This window comes from Globicephala melas, chromosome 18 (genome assembly GCF_963455315.2).
Source record: "Globicephala melas chromosome 18, mGloMel1.2, whole genome shotgun sequence".
In the NCBI taxonomy this organism is placed as follows: Eukaryota; Metazoa; Chordata; class Mammalia; order Artiodactyla; family Delphinidae; genus Globicephala; species Globicephala melas.
The window spans coordinates 78,816,129-78,836,575 of NC_083331.1; the positions used below are offsets into that span (position 1 = coordinate 78,816,129).

General features: G+C 42.3%; 1 protein-coding gene across 6 annotated transcripts in view; it reads left to right on the top strand.

The window, feature by feature from the left end:
- The window catches only part of CDC16 (cell division cycle 16), a 28,197-nt gene extending 7,968 nt beyond the window's left edge, over positions 1 to 20,229 (top strand). For 5 of the 6 annotated variants that reach the window (XM_030856650.2, XM_030856651.2, XM_060287901.1 and 2 more), the window contains 10 exons: positions 82 to 161; positions 1,241 to 1,290; positions 2,183 to 2,256; positions 3,846 to 3,971; positions 9,673 to 9,825; positions 11,114 to 11,177; positions 13,641 to 13,702; positions 14,599 to 14,734; positions 16,343 to 16,433; positions 19,751 to 20,229. In XM_030856650.2, the coding sequence (XP_030712510.1) occupies positions 82 to 161; positions 1,241 to 1,290; positions 2,183 to 2,256; positions 3,846 to 3,971; positions 9,673 to 9,825; positions 11,114 to 11,177; positions 13,641 to 13,702; positions 14,599 to 14,734; positions 16,343 to 16,433; positions 19,751 to 20,010 (1,096 nt within the window). In that variant the 3' untranslated portion in view covers positions 20,011 to 20,229. The other variant, XM_060287904.1, reaches the window with a different exon arrangement.
- The last annotated feature ends 218 nt before the right edge of the window (positions 20,230 to 20,447 follow it).

Genomic DNA, 20,447 nt, shown 5'->3' on the forward strand with positions numbered 1-20,447 from the left:
TGGATAAGCATAGCTAATTGCAGTGAGCGCTGTTACATACTGTTTGTACGTATGTACATAGTGTGTTTCTTTAACTTTCAGAGTAATGGAAAAAGATCCTTTCCATGCAAATTGTTTACCTGTACATATAGGGACACTTGTGGAGCTGAATAAAGCAAATGGTAAGAATTTCTTTAAATTAAAATAATAATTTTTAAGACAAAAAATATTCTGTAGCTCTGGAAATTCTGTCTCACAAATCCTGGACAATTCAGATTGCAGGTTAACACCTGGGGGAGGAAATGCTTATCCAAGTAACCAGCAGTCTCTTCTGTTATCCCAGCAGAGCACACTGTGTCTATATCCCTAACTCCTGCTTCCTTTTCTCAAATGTAATTTGTGCTCCAAGGTGTGTTAGCTTTAGAGCATTGGGTGCCAGGTGTGCCTTTTCCCTTTTTCTTGTAAAATCCATAAGAAAGCTGGTATGGCAGGAGTCAGTAACTGTTTAGAAACGGGAAGGGGGCAGATTTTTTGCTCACGTTTTCCATATTCTGGAAACATTTACAAGGTTTGGACTGTATTTGCCCTTAAATCTTCTAAACTGACTCGTCAGCTCGGTCAGGAGGAAAACTAGCCAGGCACCCCAGCTCTGGGCCCCTGCTGTTCCAGGCATGGCCTGTGGGCCAGCAGCATCGCGTCTCCGGGGAGTTTGCTGGAAGTGCAGGCTCTCTAGCCGCCCTGGGCTGTTGAACCCTAGGAGAGTCGTCGTGACATGCCGGGACTTTGTGTTACCCAGGAGCACATCATCTTGCTGGTTCCATAAACGGGAGGCTTTGGTCAACCAGATTGGCTGTGGGTGGTCAAGACGGTCTGTACTAGGCCCGTGGAGTAAGAAACCTGGGCTTTAAGACAGGCGAGGCCCCTTGAAATAGCCTCTTAAGCACGTGGAGTGCTTTGTCGTGTGCCTCTCATCTAGGCTGCTAGTCACTCGATAAGCGCCCAGCGCCCACTTAGGGCCTGGAGTGGGCTGAGGGATTGGAGGTGGGGGTACGTGAAACAGCCGTAGTGTCTGCTCCGTGGAGTTTCTATATGGCATTAGGTAAATGGATTTTGTATCCAGGAAGAAAGAAAAGTATGAAATCATTGCTGCGAGAACAAGATTTATATGATTGTGAAGAGCTGTAACTGGGGGAAACTCATATCTTAAAGTTCATTTGCTGTGAATAATTTTATTCTTTTTTTTTCTTTTTCTCTAATGTAGAACTTTTCTATCTTTCTCATAAATTGGTGGATTTATATCCTAGTAATCCTGTAAGTAAATATAAACTTTTTCCCTTATAGTGTCTTTTTTCTTACCTGAACTTTAAGAAAATACTTAACAGGTGTTTAGACAGAGGCTAAATTTAAATTCAAGCAAATAATGTTTTATTTTAAGGTGTTGGAGCAGAATCTCCTAGTGCTTATGATAATTAGAAGCAGCATTCACTTTTTCAATTCATGAAAGTATATATTTTTTTAGTATATAACTTAAAAATCTTTATTTTTTATGATTACAGAAATTGTATCTGCATATTATTTTGAAATAGCTAACATGAAGAAAAATTAAATATTGAAAGTGAAAGTCATACTCATACCTCTCATAAGCAATGCTAATAACTGCTTGGTAGCTTTCTCACATTACATGTATGATAACTTACTGAATTATGCACCGAATTGAATCATTGTGTCTTCCAAACTGCCGTGGATCAGAATGAAGACCTAGAAATTGAAAATGGAATCAGGAACCATGTCCTTAAAGACAAAAGTCAGGGGTCAGGGTTTAAGTCTCAGACAAGAATCTGCACCCCAGACCAGTGTGAAAACAATTTATAAAGAGGCGAAACCAGTGCAACAGAAGTCAGCTGAAGAGGTGGAATCTGTAGAACCAAGGTGGGGTGGGGAAGACACAGTGCAGGTGGGAGGCTGGGACTCAGGCTGGCTTTGCCATAGGAGGAGATTCAGATGCTGCAGGGGTGCGATGGGAAGCGCCTGGAGCAAGAGCTGTAGAGAGTCTGGCCTCGTGTCACCCAGGACCCTTAGTAGACAGCCTGTCTCAGCGACGTTTCTGACTTGAACTAGAGTATATGCTGGGACCTCTGACTTGTTACAGATTCCCAGTTCAAGGTTAAGCGTCTTTGGTCATGGTACGTTTTAAACTTTTTAGGTGTCTTGGTTTGCAGTGGGGTGCTATTATCTCATGGTCGGTCATAAAAATGAACATGCCAGAAGATATCTCAGGTATGAACTTACTGTCTTCCTCCCTCTGTAGTGAACCCACAGGAAGTGATTTCTTGGTCATCTGCTTTAATGCAGTAATTAGTAGTCCTTTTAAAAGCAGTTTGAAAGAATAAAGGTTTTCTTCAGATTCCATTCGGTTGTGTCCATTATTTACCCTGCTCTTTATAAGATGCCATGAGGGGAGATAAAAGTAGTCAGTGGTGTAGACCTTGTCCTCAAGGAGCTTATGATGTATTTAAACTTTTATTTATAAATGAGAATAAATATGAAAAAATAGGGAATAATACAAAGTATTTCGAAAGTTTTTTTATTCATAGAGATACTATTAACCTCTTACTCTTAGGACTTCTTTTGTTAATAGTTGTGAAATTACATGACACTTTATGTGAGGTTAGGGTCACTAAATGTGACTATAAAACAGAACTCTTGGCATAGTGAACTGGTTTATGTAAGGATCTGCTGTGGTTTTAGCTTGAGGAGCTCCATGCAGCCCAATCAAACTACTTAACCAGTGATATTCAATTACACAAGTACAGAAATATGTCTAATAATACCTGTGACTTCCTCCATAGGAATAGAAATAGAATGAAATAGAAATAGAAAATGGATCTGTGGTGAAGTTCATAAACTTTGGACACAGACTTGAATTCTGATCCAGATTCTGCCACTTACTAGCTATAATTCCTTGGGAGAGTTCATTTCTCCTACCTTCCCTTTCTTCTGTGAAAATGGGAATGATGTCGTTGTATGTCAGCCTTGTTAGGAAAATTGCTAAGATGACAGGAGAGGATCCTGCACTAGGAAAGCATTAGGGCGAGCTCTCTGATTGGTGGGCTGCTAAGCATTTTAGAAGAAGGGTGCTCGTGTTCTTTTCGGGAGCGGTGCGCTTCATGTTATGATGGTTCCTTTGAACTATGCTTCTCTGACTTAGTGTGCTTATTCAGTGATGAATTCTACATGAAACAGGGAACATTTGGGTAAAAGAAAACTTAGAAAATAAAATGCTGAGAAGTGGGAATCTCACCTTTTGTATTTTCTGTGTTTGTTTTGTGATGTGTTCTCTTTATTATTGTGGGTCACCTAGTTGAAGACTATTTAAGACTATGTAGATAGTCCAGTCCACAGAACCAGCAGGACTCTCTTAATCATCTGTAGGACGTCACTTAATCTTCCCAGCCTCAGTATACTTATCGTTAAAATATAAATAGTAATTTATCTTGAAGGTTATGAGGATTAGGTGATGCGTATAAGGCACACTTCCTTAAGTGGTTGCTGCTACCACCGTTTATCTACTAGGTTTTGAAATGAAGCTCCTGGATTAAGTAATATTTGTAAATTCTATACAGAAAGCTAATGGGCTCCACTATAGTACCTAAGAAGTTGTGGACCTCTCCTAAAATTACTTAAAAATTTGCTTGTACTATTAAACATTTTATTTCAAGTGAATTAACATAAATGTTACATTAGTGTTTAATATGTTGACAACTCATTCATTAATTCTGATGTCCTTGAAACCATGAACTTACATAAAATTAACCTAACAGTTTAAGAATAAATATTACACACTCGAATGAAATCTCTTGTTTTAGCAAAGCTACGACGCTGGAGAAGACCTACGGGCCGGCCTGGATCGCTTACGGGCATTCGTTCGCAGTTGAGAGTGAACATGACCAAGCGATGGCTGCTTACTTCACGGCAGCGCAGCTGATGAAAGGGTGCGCAGAGCAGGTTGCTTAAGCAAAGCGAACTTTTATTATTACTATCTCTGCCATTGGTTGTTAAACTGAACAAAAGAATAATGTATCATGTTAGTAGCTTATGACTGTGAAATAACTATGGAAGTGAGAGGGAAAGAAGCTGGCGTGGTGATTTTGCCTAGCAGTTTACCTTAACCAATACAAAAGGGGACTAACAAGTTAGGCTCAGGGAACAGGATAGGGTGGAAGCTGTTTTTCACATGCTCATGTAAGAATGAGAGTATTCGTGAGCAAAGTTACTATTTACATCCTACTTATGTCCAGAAGGTATTCACGTGGCTCAGTGCAGTACTCAGCTTCAGGACTGAGTTCGCCGGTGTTGTAGATTTATATCAGTGTTAGATGTGTTGGTAGTGGCCGGTGTGCCCTGAGAGCATATGGTACTTTGGGGAGCAGGAATTGCTGCTGTTCCTGTTGACTCCTTGGATTTGCCGTCGGTTTCACTGTGCCTCGTTCTCTTGTGCGGCTGCTTCTGCTGTCTGCCGCCCCACCTCTGCGTGGAGAGGTAGTGGGAGTGCCGGGGTGCAGAGGGCTGGTCTGGAGCCAGACTGCCTGGTGATCTCGGCCAGCCGTGTACCTCTTAAAGAAAAGGAATCATGGCAACACTTAACACCTAGGCTTGCTGTGAGGGATAGTTGAGGTAATTCCAGTTTCAGACACATAGAAAGCACTCAGTGAAGGTTAGCTGCCTTAACTTGTCTGACTGAATTTCATCTGGTTAGGTTTGCTCTACCTTGCCAGACTGTCAGACTCATTTTGGCACCCAGTTCTGCATCTATATTATTTATGGCGCCAGCTTTTTTGGTTATGTTAAATTTGATATGTATGACTTTGATATCTAACTAGCTGTCCATGAAAATATTGTAAAAGACATAGCTCCCTGACTGCGTTCGTCAGCTCAGGCTGCCATAACAAAACGCCATACACTGGGGGGTTTAAGCAGAAGCAGTTTATTTTCTCCCGGTTCTAAGGCTGGCTGGCCGGCTGGCTGATTGGGTTCCGGGGAGGGTGGGGGGGGGGTGGCTCTTCCCGGCTGCCTTCTCACTGTGTCCTCACAGGGCAGAGAGCTAGGTCTAGTGTCTCGCACAAGGGCACCAGCCCCGCCATATTAGGGCCTCACCTTCATGCCCTCGCATAACCTTTATTATTTCCTCACAGGCCCTCTCTCCGAATATAGTCACTGGGGGTTAGGGTGTAACATACGAATTTGGGGGCAGACATACATTCAGTCCATAAGTCCATGATACTAACATATTACTAGAGTAATCCTCCAGATTAAAGTTGTTCAGCCAGTTACTGATCCATCTAAACGGTCCTCGTACCCAGTACATCCTAGTCACCAAGACATGCGAGACCCTTTCCAGTGCTCTGCTGAAGCTTGGCTCCGGTGTCTGCCCATACCCCCGATCCATCAATCTGGCGAACTGGCAGCAAATGATAACTTCCCGTGGGTTGTTTCTTATGAGGAAATGCTCGTCTGCTAATTTCACTTTGCTACTCTGGGTGCTCACAAGCCCAGGAACAGTTATTACTAGTTATTAGTTACTAGCTAAGCGTCAAAACCAGTGATAATTAATGACATGATTAATGTTTTAATGTTTCCCAGTCTGACACTTTTCTAATTAAATTTTCAAATCAGCTCATCAGGATAAACATTTTTCTCTCAGTTTCACTTTTTCACCAGAACAGCTTTTATCCAATCTAGTTTGGATTAATACTGACTGGGGTACTTTCCAACACTAACAACCAGTTCTCTGCTTCTCCAGACACCATCTGGGTCCTACAAGTCCATTCAGTTCTGACACTAACTACCCAGCGTTAGTGCAGACCTCACAGCTTAAGGGCCCAGTCCCACAAGACTGCCCCTCCCCACTCCAGATGCCAATCGCAAGTCCTGGGTCACTTGTACTTCTGACTGGCCACAAACCAGGGGTTTCCGCAACCCCCTCCTAAGGTTTTGCTTCTTATAAGTGATACAACTCAGGAAGAGCCAAAGGGAAGAGATGCATAGGGCAGGGCACGTGAGTGGGGATGCGTGGAGCCTCCGCTCCTCTGGGCGCCACCCTCCCAGCACCGCAGCATGTTCACCAACCCGGAATTCTTCTGAAGCTGACTGTTCAAGAGTTCTTATAGAGCTTAGGCTGCAGCCTCCCTTCCAGGAGGTCTGTGAGTGGGCCTGAAAGTTCCAGTCCTCTCATCACTCGGTCTTCCTGGTAACCAGCCCCACTCTGAGTCACCCCAGTAGCATAAATTGGGTGTGATCAGAAGGGGCTCATTAACAAAAGATGCTCCTCTCACTCAGGAGATCCCAGGGCTCTTAGGAGCCCTGTGCCAGCAACCAGAGACAAAAACCAAATGTAATTCTTACTTTACGGCACCAACTCAATTTCAGTAGAGCAAGTAGAAGAAGGGTTGCAGACAAAAATACATTGGTACTGTCTTATCCTAACCTATGTGGTTACTTCGCCTAAACTCTATTTTTTCCTGTGGATTTGAGTTACTCTCTTGTGTCCATTCATTTCAGATTGAGGACTCCTACTAGTATTTCTTGTTGGGCAGGTCTGCTAACAACAAGTTCTCTCAGTTATACGTTGTTATGATTATTTCCGCGTGTAATGTTGTTTTTCAAAGAAGCTGTGAGAAGAAACGCAAGCAGGTGTATGTTTATGTCGTTTGTTATGTTGACCTTTTTTTCCATTTCAAGTTCTCTTCATTTGTCCTTGTGGATTTGAGATACTGTCTGGTGTCGCTTCCTTACCCCAGTACAGCTTTGCTCCTGCCACTTCCTTTGTGCCGTTAGTGGTAAACATTACATTTCTACATACGTTAGGCCTAATCACACTGTTTCACACAATTGCTTTCTAAGTCAGTCCAGAGAAGAAAGATGAAATGTAATCACCTCTACTGGTGCTGTGTTTTTCATGTGGATTTGAATTACTGGCCGGGGTCACTTCTTTCACCCTTAAGAACTTCCTTCAGTATTTCTTGTAAGGTGAGTCTGCAACAAAATTTCTCAGTTTTTGTGTCCCTGAAAATGTCTTAATTTCACCTTCATTTTCAAGGGATAGTTTTGCTGGATATAAAATTCTTGGTTGTCCTTTTTCTTTCAGTATTTTGAGTGTCATCCATTGCCTTCTTGGCCTCCGGGTATTTGGTTAGAAGTCAGGTGATCAGGGATCTCACGTGTTATATTTTGTTACTGCTTTAAAGATGTTTATCTACATATTTATTTAGTGTTTTCCAGTGGTTTGACTATGGTTTGTCTAGGTGGGGATTACTTGGGAGTTTTCTGAGCTTTGGGGTGTGTTTGGCCTACATGTTCTTTGGTGTCAAATATTTTCTTTACCCCTTACTTTCTCCCTTCGCCTCCAGGGCTCTCTTTACACACATGTTGGGATGCTTGGTGGTGTCTCCCAACTCGATGCGACTGTTGTTTTCCGCCATTCTTTTATCTTTCTGTTCCTCAGACTGGGTAATCTCATTTGACCTTATTCATGTTTGATGATTTCCTCTGCCTGTTCAAACTGCTGATGAACCCTTCTAGTGAATTTTTTATTTATTTTGTTTTTCAACTCCAGGTTTTCTGATCGTTTGTTATAATTTTTACCTTTTGCTGTTCTGTTTGGTGAGACATTGTTCTCATGGTTTAGTTTTGTAGACATAATTTCCTTTAGTTCTTTGGATATTTAAAATAGCTAATTTAAAGTGTTTTTCTAGTAAACCCAGTGTATGGTCTTCCTCCAGGGTAGTTTCTATTGCCTGCTTTTATCCCCTTATGTATTGCCATACTTTCTTGTTTCTTTCCGTGTCTCTTTATTTTTTGTTGAAACTGGACGTTTAAAGTAATATAATGTGGCAATTCTGGAAATGACATTTACCCTACACCACCCCAGGGTTTGTTGTTGTTGCTGTTTGTTGTGGCTGTTTGGTGACTTTGCTGGGCTTTTAAAAATTTTGTAAAGTCTGTGTCCTTTGTCATCTGAGGCCAGTGAAGCCTCTGCTCAGTTAGCTCAGGGCTTCTTTTCATATCTTGAGCCGAGTTTCCCCCCCTCTTCTGAAGGACCCTGTACGTGTATAGGGGCATGTCTTCAGTGTTCCCATGGTTGGTGATTCTGCCTTAGCCCTCTTCAATTCCTGCTTGCACTGAGCCTCAGGGGCATCCAGAGATGAGAGATTGGGGCCTTCTCCAGCCTTTCCTGTGCGTGCATATGGTCCTGTGTGTGCATATGGTCCTGTGTGTGGCCTTCTGGTGTAGCTGCCTCAGGTTAATGTTAAACATTGTTTTCAACAAATGCCTTGGGGGTAGACATTTCTCTGCATGAGCTCTGAGTCAGGTCAAATAAGACAGCTGTGAATGGGGCTTTTCCAGGGAGCTGCTAGATATGTCAAATAGTGACAGGTCTCTGTGGGGTATTTCAGAAGCTCCAAACTAATTTTTGTCCCCTCCAGTGGCTGTCAGACTGCTGATTTTCTAGGCTAATGTGGAGCTGGGGAAAAGGAGATGGGAATCAGACAAGTTAAATGTCATAGAGTTTGCTGTTCTTACTGAGATTCAGCTGTTTTTCTAGAATAAATACCCCTCAGATTGTTGTAAGCCTTTGGTTAACTTGCAAAGTTCTAGAAATGTTTATTTTGACAATTGTTGGCAGTGTTCTTGCTGCTCCTATGGAGGAATAGTTTTTTTTTTTTTTTTTGCGGTACGCGGGCCTCTCACTGTTGTGGCCTCTCCCGTTGCGGAGCGCAGGCTCCGGACGCGCAGGCTCAGCGGCCATGGCTCACGGGCCCAGCCGCTCCACGGCATGTGGGATCTTCCTGGACCGGGGCACGAACCCGTGTCCCCTGCATCGGCAGGCGGACTCTCAACCACTGCACCACCAGGGAAGCCCGAGGAATAGATTTTTGGAGCTCCTTCCTGTGCATTTCATATTTCCTCCAGGTACATCCATAAAGGTTCTTCATGACCCTTCTGTAGATGCTACAGTTGTAACTTCAGTCATGATTCTAGATTAGAGCCCGGGCACCTCCCAGCCAGGCAGTCAGTATTCACTGACATTGTCAGATCCATCTTTGGGGAAAGGTTATCTTACTGTGATCACTGGTCTGACAGGGTGAAGAGAGGGAAATTCAATTAAAACTAGTTACTCTGCCTACAACTGTTTTCAGAGGGTGTGAGAGTAGAATACACATGACATAATTCAGAGCTCTGCAGCATAGAACTGATAATAACCGATAGTGGAGACTCACACGAGGGGTGGGGGGTGGTCTAGCTGGAAGTCCGAAGCAGCTGCATAGAGGCAAGTGGAATTGAGCACAGCCATGAGGGTCTGTGTTGCTGAGTCAGTGAGGGAGGAAGGCGGTCTTGGCTGGGCCTGGGTGCTGGCACAGTGGGGCCTGCCCTTCTGCTTTGCAGGGGTTTTGTTTTGTCTCTTTACTGTAGAATAATGAAAAGTAAGGGTGAATAGGTTGCTGGTAGATTTTAGAAGTGGCAGCTGATTAAGAGCCTATTAGATATTCATTAAATATTAGTAAATGAAGTGTCAGAAAACAAGTAAGCGCTCTACTTTTGGCTATGTTAAAATTATTTTGCAGACAGGATTTGAAATCTGCTGAACTATAAAGTTTTGAGTGTTGAATATGTGAAATTTTCCAATATTTTTAGGTGTCATTTGCCAATGCTTTATATTGGATTAGAATATGGATTGACCAATAACTCAAAATTGGCTGAAAGATTCTTTGGCCAAGCTCTAAGCATCGCACCAGAAGACCCTTTTGTTATGCATGAGGTTGGCGTGGTCGCATTTCAAAATGGAGAGTAAGTACTGAAAGGCCAGAGGCCCCTCTGTTTCCTTTTTGTACAGAGAGCAAAACCTCAGTCACCAGAGTTTAGCCCATCAGAGTGGCTCTTCACAGACATTTCATTTTAGGAGAAGGAGGCGAACAGGTAAAAAACGAAAATAGCGAGTGTTATCTTGGAATTCTTTAAAAATACTAAACCTGGGTTTTGGTCCTCTGTGCTGTGGGCTGTCACAAGCTCTTAGGTCCTGGACTGGACAGTTGTTGCCAACTCTGTTAAGTCACTGGACCCCTCAGGGTGGCCTGGAGACACTGCAGAATCCCTAGTCGTCTCTTTGTTGACTAGGAATTGGATTCATACATTTGAGAAAGATTTCTTACAATTTTGGAACAAAAATGTTTCCTTTGCAGATAATCCAAAAATTAAGCCAATTAGAATGGCCCAGTCTCTGAGTTTCCTGGTCAGTAGTTGAGGTTACTGTAGTCTTGGATATTTATAGAATAAGCAATTCAGTGTTGTACTCAAAGAGGGGACTCTGTAGTCCTTTGCACTGAACTATACTTAAATTTTAAAACAGTAGATTAGTACTACTGTAGTGTTTTTGTGGCATTTGTGTGTATTCTAAAAATTCGATTATCTAATATTTATAAAAGAGTTTGGAGCCTTTTAAAATAATCTATAGTAACAGTCTCATATACAATCAATTTATTTGTAGTCTATTTTATGCCCTTTTCCCTTTTTTGTGCTTTATGTTGGTTATTTTACAGTTTAAAATGATCCCCAAGCGGAATGCCAAAGTGCTGTCTAGTGTCCTAAGCTCAGGAAGGCTGAGATATGCCTTGGTCAGGATACAGGTGTTAGATAAGCTTTGTTCAGGCATCAGTTACAGCGCTTTTGGCTGTGAGTTCAGTGTTAACAGATCAGCAATATACGTCAAGTAAGGTGTTGCCAAACAGAAGCACGTGTGAAACCAGGTACATTGAACAGTTGGTGAACGTGTGAGCAGAGGACTGTAGCTTTTCCCCTGGGAGCAGTGGTTTGGTGTTGGCTAAAGTAGTGTTAACAGTGCCTTTATGGAACCTGATTCCTGAGAAGATGCTGTATCTCCTAAAATCTTGAACTCTCGTGATGTTAATGCCATAAAAGTAATCATTTATCTCACTTAAATTTGACTTTTAAAAAACTGTTTACAGAAGTTTACCTCATTTCATTTTAATATTACTGGAAAGAGATATTCAGATTTTTCTTAAAATGTTTATACATGCTAATTTTGAATAAACTGCAACTTTTTCCCCCTCTATTTTAGATGGAAAACAGCGGAAAAATGGTTTCTCGATGCTTTGGAAAAAATTAAAGCAATTGGGAATGAGGTATTCTATATAATATCTGTAATACACACACACACTCATAAGTGTGTTTAGTACTGAATGAGGAAGATAATATTAGACCGTCTGTCTTACCTAGAATATAATAACCTAATATTTATCATAGCAGATGTTTGTTAATGTTTGACTTGTCATGGTATGAAGTGTTTTGTTACATGGTACAAAATGAGTCTTTCTAATTGAGAGGGTAGGTGTTGGCTCTTTGCTTCTTAAGAGGCTCTAGTTTTGATCTGTGGGCGTAATCAGAGTATATTCCATGATTATTTGATACAGGGAATGTGTGATGATACATGGAAGCTGGTAGGCACTGTAGCATCTGACTTGTCCTTGTCTAGAACCTCTTTGACCAATGGGTACATGTAGCAGCAGATCCCACTTCTGCAGGAATGGGGCCACATGTCATTAAAATTAGACCTATCATTGCTCTTCCTTACCTGATACTTAGTATATATTTAGATCTTTAACCAGGTTCTGTCACATGAGAGGTGCGTGAATTTGTGCTCATGAATTAACCTTCCAGCTATCATGGATGTGTAAACACTGGTATTATATTAAATGCTGACAGTTTGAGACGCTGTAAACTTCTGTAGGTCAGAGATTTGCATGTTGTTGCTCTTTGGTTCCTGATTCTTTTATTCACGCCTGTGTTGTCTTACTCTGTTCTGATTATCACTTCCCAGTGTCCTTCTGTTCCTGCCCCCAGGAACACTTGCCCACAGCATACATCTTCCTTGGCTATAAGTTCCTCTTTACTGAGACAGACGCAGCTCCCCTGGGCTCCCTGCCAGGTGGCGGTTTATTTGTCCCTGTAGACACAGCTTTGTTTATTTTGGTCTCTTCTTAATTGTCATGTGAACCTAAAAACACTATATATCTGTGTGTTTGCACACGTATGTATATAAAGCAGGTCTTCCACAGCTCAGTCTTGGGTGGTCGGGATAATGCATGTGTTTCTGTTGATATAGGGTGGCCACTTATCACCTTGCCCATTTTCAAAGAATTGAATCCCTTAGGACCTTGCTCCTTGGACTGCAGCAGCCGCATCAGCGTCACCTGGGAGCTCGTTAGAAGTGCAGAACTTCATATCTGCTGAACCAAAATCTGCAGTTTTAGCAAGATCCCCGGGTGATTCTCATGCACAGAAAAGTTTGAGATGCACTGTCATAAACCACATTTGAAGTTGAAATTATATACATCTTTGATGATCAGAAGACACTTTGGATTCTTGCAGACACTTAAAGTAATGGTTTAAATACAAAAGCACAATACTATTAAACTTTCAAAATGCTCATTAAACAGTTATATGAGGAGGGGAAGATATTGTGTGATTTAGTTGTAAACTGCAGCAAATGTCAGAGTAGCCCAGGAAAGCAGGTGTGCCTAAGAATCGTAGAGGGTTTGTTTCATTCACATGGGCAGTGCCTTCCAGAGCTGGGCTCAGGGGAGTTAGAGGGTGTGACCAGGTCTGTTTATTCCCTTAGTTCTGACTTACTGCTGCGTGTCGACTGTGTCCTAAGCTCTGAGCTAGGGGTTGGGAGGCAACAGAAAACTGGTTTGATGTTGATGCCCTCAGATCAGTGCAGATAAATAAATCGCCAGTAATAATGCAGTGCACAGAAAGGGCTGTGATTGAGGAAGTAAAGGACTCCACACAGACTTGATGGCCGGTCAAGAAGGCCTTCTGGGTTCAAGGAAATACACCTCGGTCCTAAAGGCTGGATGCTAGCCAGGCAAAAGTAAGGAAGAGGGTATTTCAGGTGTAGAGAATGGTATGTGCAAAACTGGAGCCAACTCAGTATGGCTTGGATTTTCAGTTCACAGAGAACGTCAAGAAATGGGGCAGGGGGGGTAAGTGTGGGTCTTCAAGGGCCTTGAAGATGATGTTAGAGTTTGCACCTTGTCGAGAGATGGCAGGACAGTAGGAGCTTTAAGACAGGTGGCGTGGTCAGACTCATATGATGGGGCCCAGACAAGACGTGTTAGTGATGGGGGTGGCGTTCTGATGAGGGGGCTGATACGCCATCCCCGGAGGGGTCAGGGGTGACGTGGTGCTGTGTGCTGAGTGGCAGAGCACCAGAGGGGTGAGGTCGGGGAGCTGGGCTGACAGGGGAGAGGGGATAAGACGTTAGCATGTGGTGTGCTGGACTTGAAGTGCTTGTGAGTTGCTAAGTAGCAACGTTACTGGGCAGATGGAAAGCTCTGGGCTGGAGGTGCAAAATCTGAAGTTCTTTGGCATAGGTGGGCTCTTTGACAGAATAGCGCTAATAAAATAACGCTCAGGAAGTGGCTTCTAGTAGGAACGCTGGAAAAGCAACTCAACAGTCTTGCCTAGTGCTGTGCAAGCACCAGGAGAGAGCCCCTCTCGCACAGAGGAGTGAAGTCATGCAGTGCAAACGGGTCAGGATGAAAAGTAGCTTGTAATCATGGGTCTCATGTGCTTTGTTTTAGGTAACAGTTGACAAATGGGAACCTTTGTTGAACAACTTGGGCCATGTCTGCAGAAAACTTAAGTAAGTGAAGTAAAGCATTTTCAGAAATATTCTTTGTGAGTAAAAGTTTACTTAATTTTGTATAGCTCTTTTCCATATTTTTATTTAGCTTTCTTGTACTTGGCTACTCAGATGTAACAAGCACAAAACAAATGTTTTTATTACCTCTGTTGGTATAATTTTATTTTAGAAATATATTGAGAATTATAATAACTTCTATTTTCTAGGATTAAAAACTTTTAGTGTTCAAAATTAATTTAGAAGAATTAGGACAGTAGGAGCTAATTAAAGCCATATCCATATCCTAACTCACTCTTCTCCTCCAGATACCAGTTTTATGATGTGATGATTGATGTGATAATAGATGCCAATTGAAAAAGAGATTCTTTGGTTAAATAAGTTTGGGAACCTCGAGGTTACTCAAAATTTAGCAGGTTTTTCAGGATTTCTTGCAGTCTTTACTATGCGTTATGAACTGCAGCATTTCCCAAACATTATTAAGCACAAAACCTTTTTTCACAAGAGCTTTTACGGAGCAAGTATTGCAGAGGATTTGGGGAAATGCTGCTCCAACTCCTGTAGACCTTAAAGCAAAACAATGTGGTTGCTTTTAACCATCCCTGGTGTAGGAGGCTTGTCTTCACATAAAAGAGGTCTTGCTGTGCGATGGGGCATAGGCCCAAGGGTCAAGAATGGCATTCAGCTGGTAGCCCTGCAGGAGTGCCCACCCTCAGCTGGAAGGCAGGAAGACCCACTGAAGATACGCAGTGGATGCGAAGGACCGTTGCCATCTAGACTGTTTCTCTGATACAGGAAAGTGGTTCTTACGTGGCTACATCAAGGAGTACCCACGGCGCCCACTGACTGCTTTCTCTCTTTCTTCCTGTTCTCCTCTCCTCCCTCGTCTTCTCTCCCAGGAAGTATGCTGAAGCCTTGGACTACCACCGGCAGGCACTGGTGTTGATCCCTCAGAATGCGTCCACCTACTCTGCCATAGGGTATATCCATAGTCTGATGGGCAGCTTTGAAAATGCCGTGGACTGTTTCCACACAGTACGTCTTTCGTCTTTTGTTTGGACCTAACTTTAAATCTGGTTAACAGTTACCACTTTTTTAAAAGACGTTTTCTAGGCAATGTTTTGTTACTTTACAGAAGTGCAGTTTAAAATTTACATTTTAAAACTCCTCGGGCAACCTTGTATTTTATTCTTGTCTTTGCAGAGAAAAGTCCATGAATGTCGTGTAGTAACTCCTCACATTAGAGCAGATGTGAACCTTGTCCTGAGTGTCAGTGAGAAACACAAGTGTCCAGGAGTGTTTGTCAGCACAGCTGAGCTGGGTGTACATCTGAGGAGCCCTTTGGGAACTCCATTCTTTCTATTTATGACTTAAAAGTAATTCCCTTAGATCATGTTTGTAGATGAACAAAGCCTGTGCATTCATCACTGAGAAAGACTCTCCCCTTAATCCACATGCAGTATTTCATCAGCTCTAAGCCACCGTTAATAAGCGAGGTGACCACACACAAAAATACGCTGCCGTTTACACTTTATCGTAATTCCTTCCTGTCACGTAGTTTTTCTGTACTTAGAAAAAGTGCTCTTTTGGACATATTAGGACATAGATTTTTATCAGGGATCAATTTACTACCTACATAAAAAAGAAGGTATAAGTGAAATAAATAGTTAAGATATTCATTTCTTCCCATTCAGAGTTTGCTCCTTCTAAATCACTTTTGTACCAGGTGGTCATTCCTGTTTTCCCAAAATTGTGTCCGTGTGCCAGTGCACACGCCCCATTTCACTCAGGTTCCTCCCGGCCAGAGACGTTGGCTCTGTCAGAAAGTGTCACCAAAAGGTTGTTAGACAACAACCGCAAGTCCAGTATCTTCTGTAGGTGTTCTTCAGGGGGTTGTGGTCTAGTCTGTGCTCTTGGTGTGGCCGCCAAGCCCACATTGCTGTCACAGACTCCCGTATCATGGCTGTGCCCGGCGGACAGCAGTAGTAAGAATCCACCTGTTGAAAGACTTCCCAAGTTCAGAAATGCTAGAATTTGAAAAAATGTGCGTCTTAGAATCGATGAAACAACTGTTTTTGGAGAAAGAGATAAAATTTGAGAAAATGCAATATTTCAAAGATAAATTTGTGAGTGATAGATTCGTAACTGATTTTCAAAGGTTGGTTAGAGATTTTCAGGTAGAGTGAAGTCCTGAAGTGCCGCTGAGATAACCAGAATACTTTGTGAGCAGCAGAATACTTTCTGAGCAGCAGAAGTGTTTAGAAGTGTTAATAGTTTTTGTGATCTTTCAAATGTCTGTATTTGAACATTGTGCAATTTACCTCTCTTCTATGATTTAATTAATACGTCTTTGAAGTCTTTGAAGACTTTTTGTGGAGATACAGGTTTTAAAATCTTTTTGGAGGAGGGGATTTCGAACGTAAACAATAACATAGTGTAATGACCCTCCGCATGCCCATCGCCCAATTTCAACAGTCATCAACTATTGGCTACTCATGTTAACTGTATCCTCACTAACAGCCTCCCTCTACCTCTACCCTGGGTTCCCTGGAGTATTTAGAAACGAGTCCTGTGAGAATGTTTTACACCAAAGAGAAGGAGACAAATTTTCTTGTAATAACCGTGCTGAATCTTTTCTGGCAGGCCCTTGGTCTTAGGCGAGATGATACATTTTCTGTTACAATGCTTGGTCATTGCATTGAAATGTACATTGGTGATTCTGAAGCTTATATTGGTAAGATTATAATTATTCTTATTGACGTTGTATTCCATTTTTTAGATTGTTGTATATCTCTTTAGGTTTCTCAAATTCTCATGTAAAGTTCTAAGTTCATCTTTCTAATGATTCTAGCTACATTAATATTAAGAAACTCCATTTATTTCAGTGGAACAACGTGTGGAAATTAATGATTCATTAAGTATCCATTCAGTTTAAAGTTGAGTACTTGCTGTATGCAAAATACAGTTATAGAATATGTGTAAAGCACTGTGATATACAACAATCAATCTAATTGCATAATTGAAAAAAATCTTAAGACAGATTTTTCTAATAAGTAAATGAAAGGGCTCTTGCCTTAATATTTTACAATGCAGAGCATAGCATGTAAATCTTTGCACTTCAGTGGACTGTTAAGTTGGCTTACATTCACATTACAATGCTATGTAATTCTTTAAATTTTTTTTAATGATTAGCAAGTCATAAGGTAAGTTGGTATGGAGTTGCTGTACTTGGGTGCCCACTTAGTTATGAACATTGTAAGGGAAAGAGCATTGCAGTGAGGTTACATCTTGAGAGCCGGACTTTGGGGTAGGCAAAGACTTCTTTAACAGGGTGTAAAAGCAGAAGAGGAAACAGTGCTAAATTAGGCTTCAATAAAAGTAAAAACTTGAGAGCAAGCTGGCACATTAGAGACCGAGAGGAGTCCCCCACAACACATAAACTCATCAAAGAACTTGCGTCTAGAATACAAAAAGTCCTATGCATGATCCTACAATGAGTAGAAATTCCATCAAAAATGGACAAAATACTTGAACAGGAATTTCACCAAAGAGGTTATTCAGGTAATTACAAAGTAAATGAAGGTGCTCAGTATCATTACTTATCAGTAAAGTGAAATAAAAACCATAACGAGGGCTTCCCTGGTGGCGCAGTGGTTGAGAGTCCGCCTGCCAATGCAGGGGACATGGGTTCGAGCCCTGGTCCGGGAAGATCCCACATGCCGCGGAGCAACTAAGCCCGTGCACCACAACTACTGAGCCTGTGCTCTAGAGCCCGCGAGCCACAACTACTGAGCTCACATGTCACAACTACTGAAGCCCACGCGCCTAGAGCTCGTGCTGCACAACAAGAGGAGCCACTGCAGTAAGAAGCCCCTGCACCGCAGCCAAGTGTAGCCCCCGCTCGCCGCAGCTAGAGAAAGCCTGCGCGCAGCAGCAAAGACCCAACTCAGCCAAAAACAAATAAATTAATTAAATTAAATTAAAACAAAAAAACACACCGTAATGAGGCACCACTATAAACCTGCCAGAATGGCTAAAAGTGAAAAATGCTGACTGGTAGTACCTAGTGTTGGCAGTGGCACGGAGCAGCTGGAATCCTCGTACATTATTGATTATTGTCGGGGTTATAAACGGGTCAGAGCTCTTTGGGAAACTGTTTAACAGCACATCTGCTAAAGTTAAATAGGCCTTTGCTGCCTAACACACCACGCCGGCCAGTTTCCCACAGTCCTGTGGGTCGGTTCATGGCTCTTTTGCTGGTCTTCACTTGGAGGGGCTGATGGTCCAAGATGGCCTCATACACAGGGGGACCTCAGTGACACAGCTGGGCTTCTCCATGGGTCTTTAACCCAGGCTTCTTCATAGCCTGGTCGTCTCAGGGTCCTGAGGGACAAGAACTAAAGCATCAGGACCCCTTGGAAGCTGGAAGTTGGACAAATCACTTCCATCACATTCTGTTCATCAGAATGAGTCGTGATTAAGTGCACCGTCAACACAGGAGGGCTTATTCAAGGGCATGGGTGCTGGGAGGTGTGATTCATTGGGGGCGATTGAGGCAGTGACTTTCCGTGCTGATCTTACAGTGTAGCAGCTCTGCTCCCAGGTTTATGCGCAAGAGGAGCAAGAGCCTCGGTAAGCCGGAAGTCACACGCAGAATTGATCATAGCGGCTTCTTTCCCACAGCAGCTCACTGGAGACAACCGAGGTCCAGCAATAGCAGAGTGGAGAACACTGCACAGTTAGAAGAGCTAACGACTGAATCGTGTTGCAACATACATGAGTCTCACCAGTTTTGACCAGAAAAGAATATATACTGATTGATTCCATTTATACAAAGATTAGTAATAAGCAGAACTAATCAGTGGTGATAGAAGAATGAGAGCAGCGATTAAAAGGGAAGGTTCACTAGAGGGCCCTGAGGTGGTTTTCTAGGAGCTGGAAATGCTTTTGGTCTGGTGGTGGTGATGTGGATGTGTACATATGTGGAAATTCATGCAGCTGTGCACAGTTCACAGTTTGTATGTTACGGCTCAATTTTTAAAACTTAAAAATAAAGACCTTGGGTTGAAATCTCAGGTCTGCCACCCAGTAGCCCTGTGGCTTTGGGGCAAGTGGGAGCCTCAGTTTCCACATTTGTCCAAGGAGGAGTTGTGAAGCTTAAACGCAAAAGTCCTATAAGGCTAAGAGAGGTGTGGAGATACAGTACTGAATAGGACGGACGTTTTGCCTGTCCTCACAAAGGTAATGGTCTTAGAAAGGAGATTTCCAAGTGTATTGTTCATTACATATTAGTTTATTTTATTGAGGTAAAATTGACATATAATGTATTAAATTCAGGTGTACAACATAATTTAATACTCGTAAGCATTGTGAAATGACCACCACAGTTAGTCTAATTAACATCTGTCACAAAACATAGTTAGAAAAAATTTTTTCTTGCAATGAGAACTTTTAAGGTCTATTCTCTTAGCAACTTTTGAATATGTAATACAGTATTATTAACTGTAATCGCCATGCTGTACTATTTTTATCTTAAGAAGACTTGGATGTTATTATCTGTTAAAACATCTATTACTGAAAGCTATTAGTTTGAACTTTGTAAAATTGTCATTTTGTTTATGTCGGGAATGATTGGACCTAATACATCCATTGTTCTCACGATTTTGATTTGTAGACAATGTATTTCCCTTCACTGTGTTTCTGTATACCTGAGGCTTGTGACTGCACCAGGGCCAAGCGCCAGCCGGCAGCTCTCCGTGTGCAGCAGCTGAGGGAGCACCGCGCACAGGCTTCTGTCGGTGCCAGACTCGCTTTGGAGATGGGGCGGCTGCTGAGCCCAGTGGAGCTGAGCCTGCACGTGCTTCTGGGAGTCTCCCCACAATCTCCCTTCGTCCCCAAGATCATGATGGGAACGCTTCTCCTCCTTAGCTATGCGTGTGCTCTTACAAGGACATCTGACCTAAACGATAGAGCGGTGCCATGTATTGGTGGAAATGACAGGTAAATGGAATTTCTTATTTTGTTCTTACTGTGGCATTTCTCTCTTTTTAGGAGCAGACATCAAAGACAAATTAAAATGTTATGACTTTGATGTGCATACAATGAAGACATTAAAGAACATTATTTCACCTCCGTGGGATTTCAGGGAATTTGAAGTAGAAAAACAGACAGTGGAAGAAGCAGGGCTTGCACCATTAGAAACCTCAAGGAAAACTCCAGATTCCAGACCTTCCTTGGAAGAAACCTTTGAAATTGAAATGAATGAAAGTGACATGATGTTAGAGACGCCTATGTCAGACCACAGTACGTGATTCCAGACGGGTCCCAGTTCCCCTGTGTCCTAGAGTAGGTCAGTGTTTCCTCTCATCCTTGTCTTTAAAATGTCCCATTGCTCAACATGCATCCAGACCCCACCTCTGCATTTAGGAATGGAGACCTGCCTAAAGAGCCTGGATCGCACACCTTTGCAACAGATGTTTTCTGATCCTACGGAGCAGTTATACAAAGTGAAATAAAGAAAGTAAACCATGTCTTAGGTCGTTTTTTCTTTTTCAGTAGACTTTTATTTGGGGCTAATTTTGAAGTTACAGAAAATCTGCAAAGGTAGTACTGAGAGCTTCCGTGCACCCTCACCCAGCTTCCCCCACTGTGAACATCTTACGTGACTGTGGGACTTTTATCATAACTAAGAAATCCACGTTGGTCTCTAGTAACCGAACTGCAGACTTCTTTGCATTTCACCAGTTTT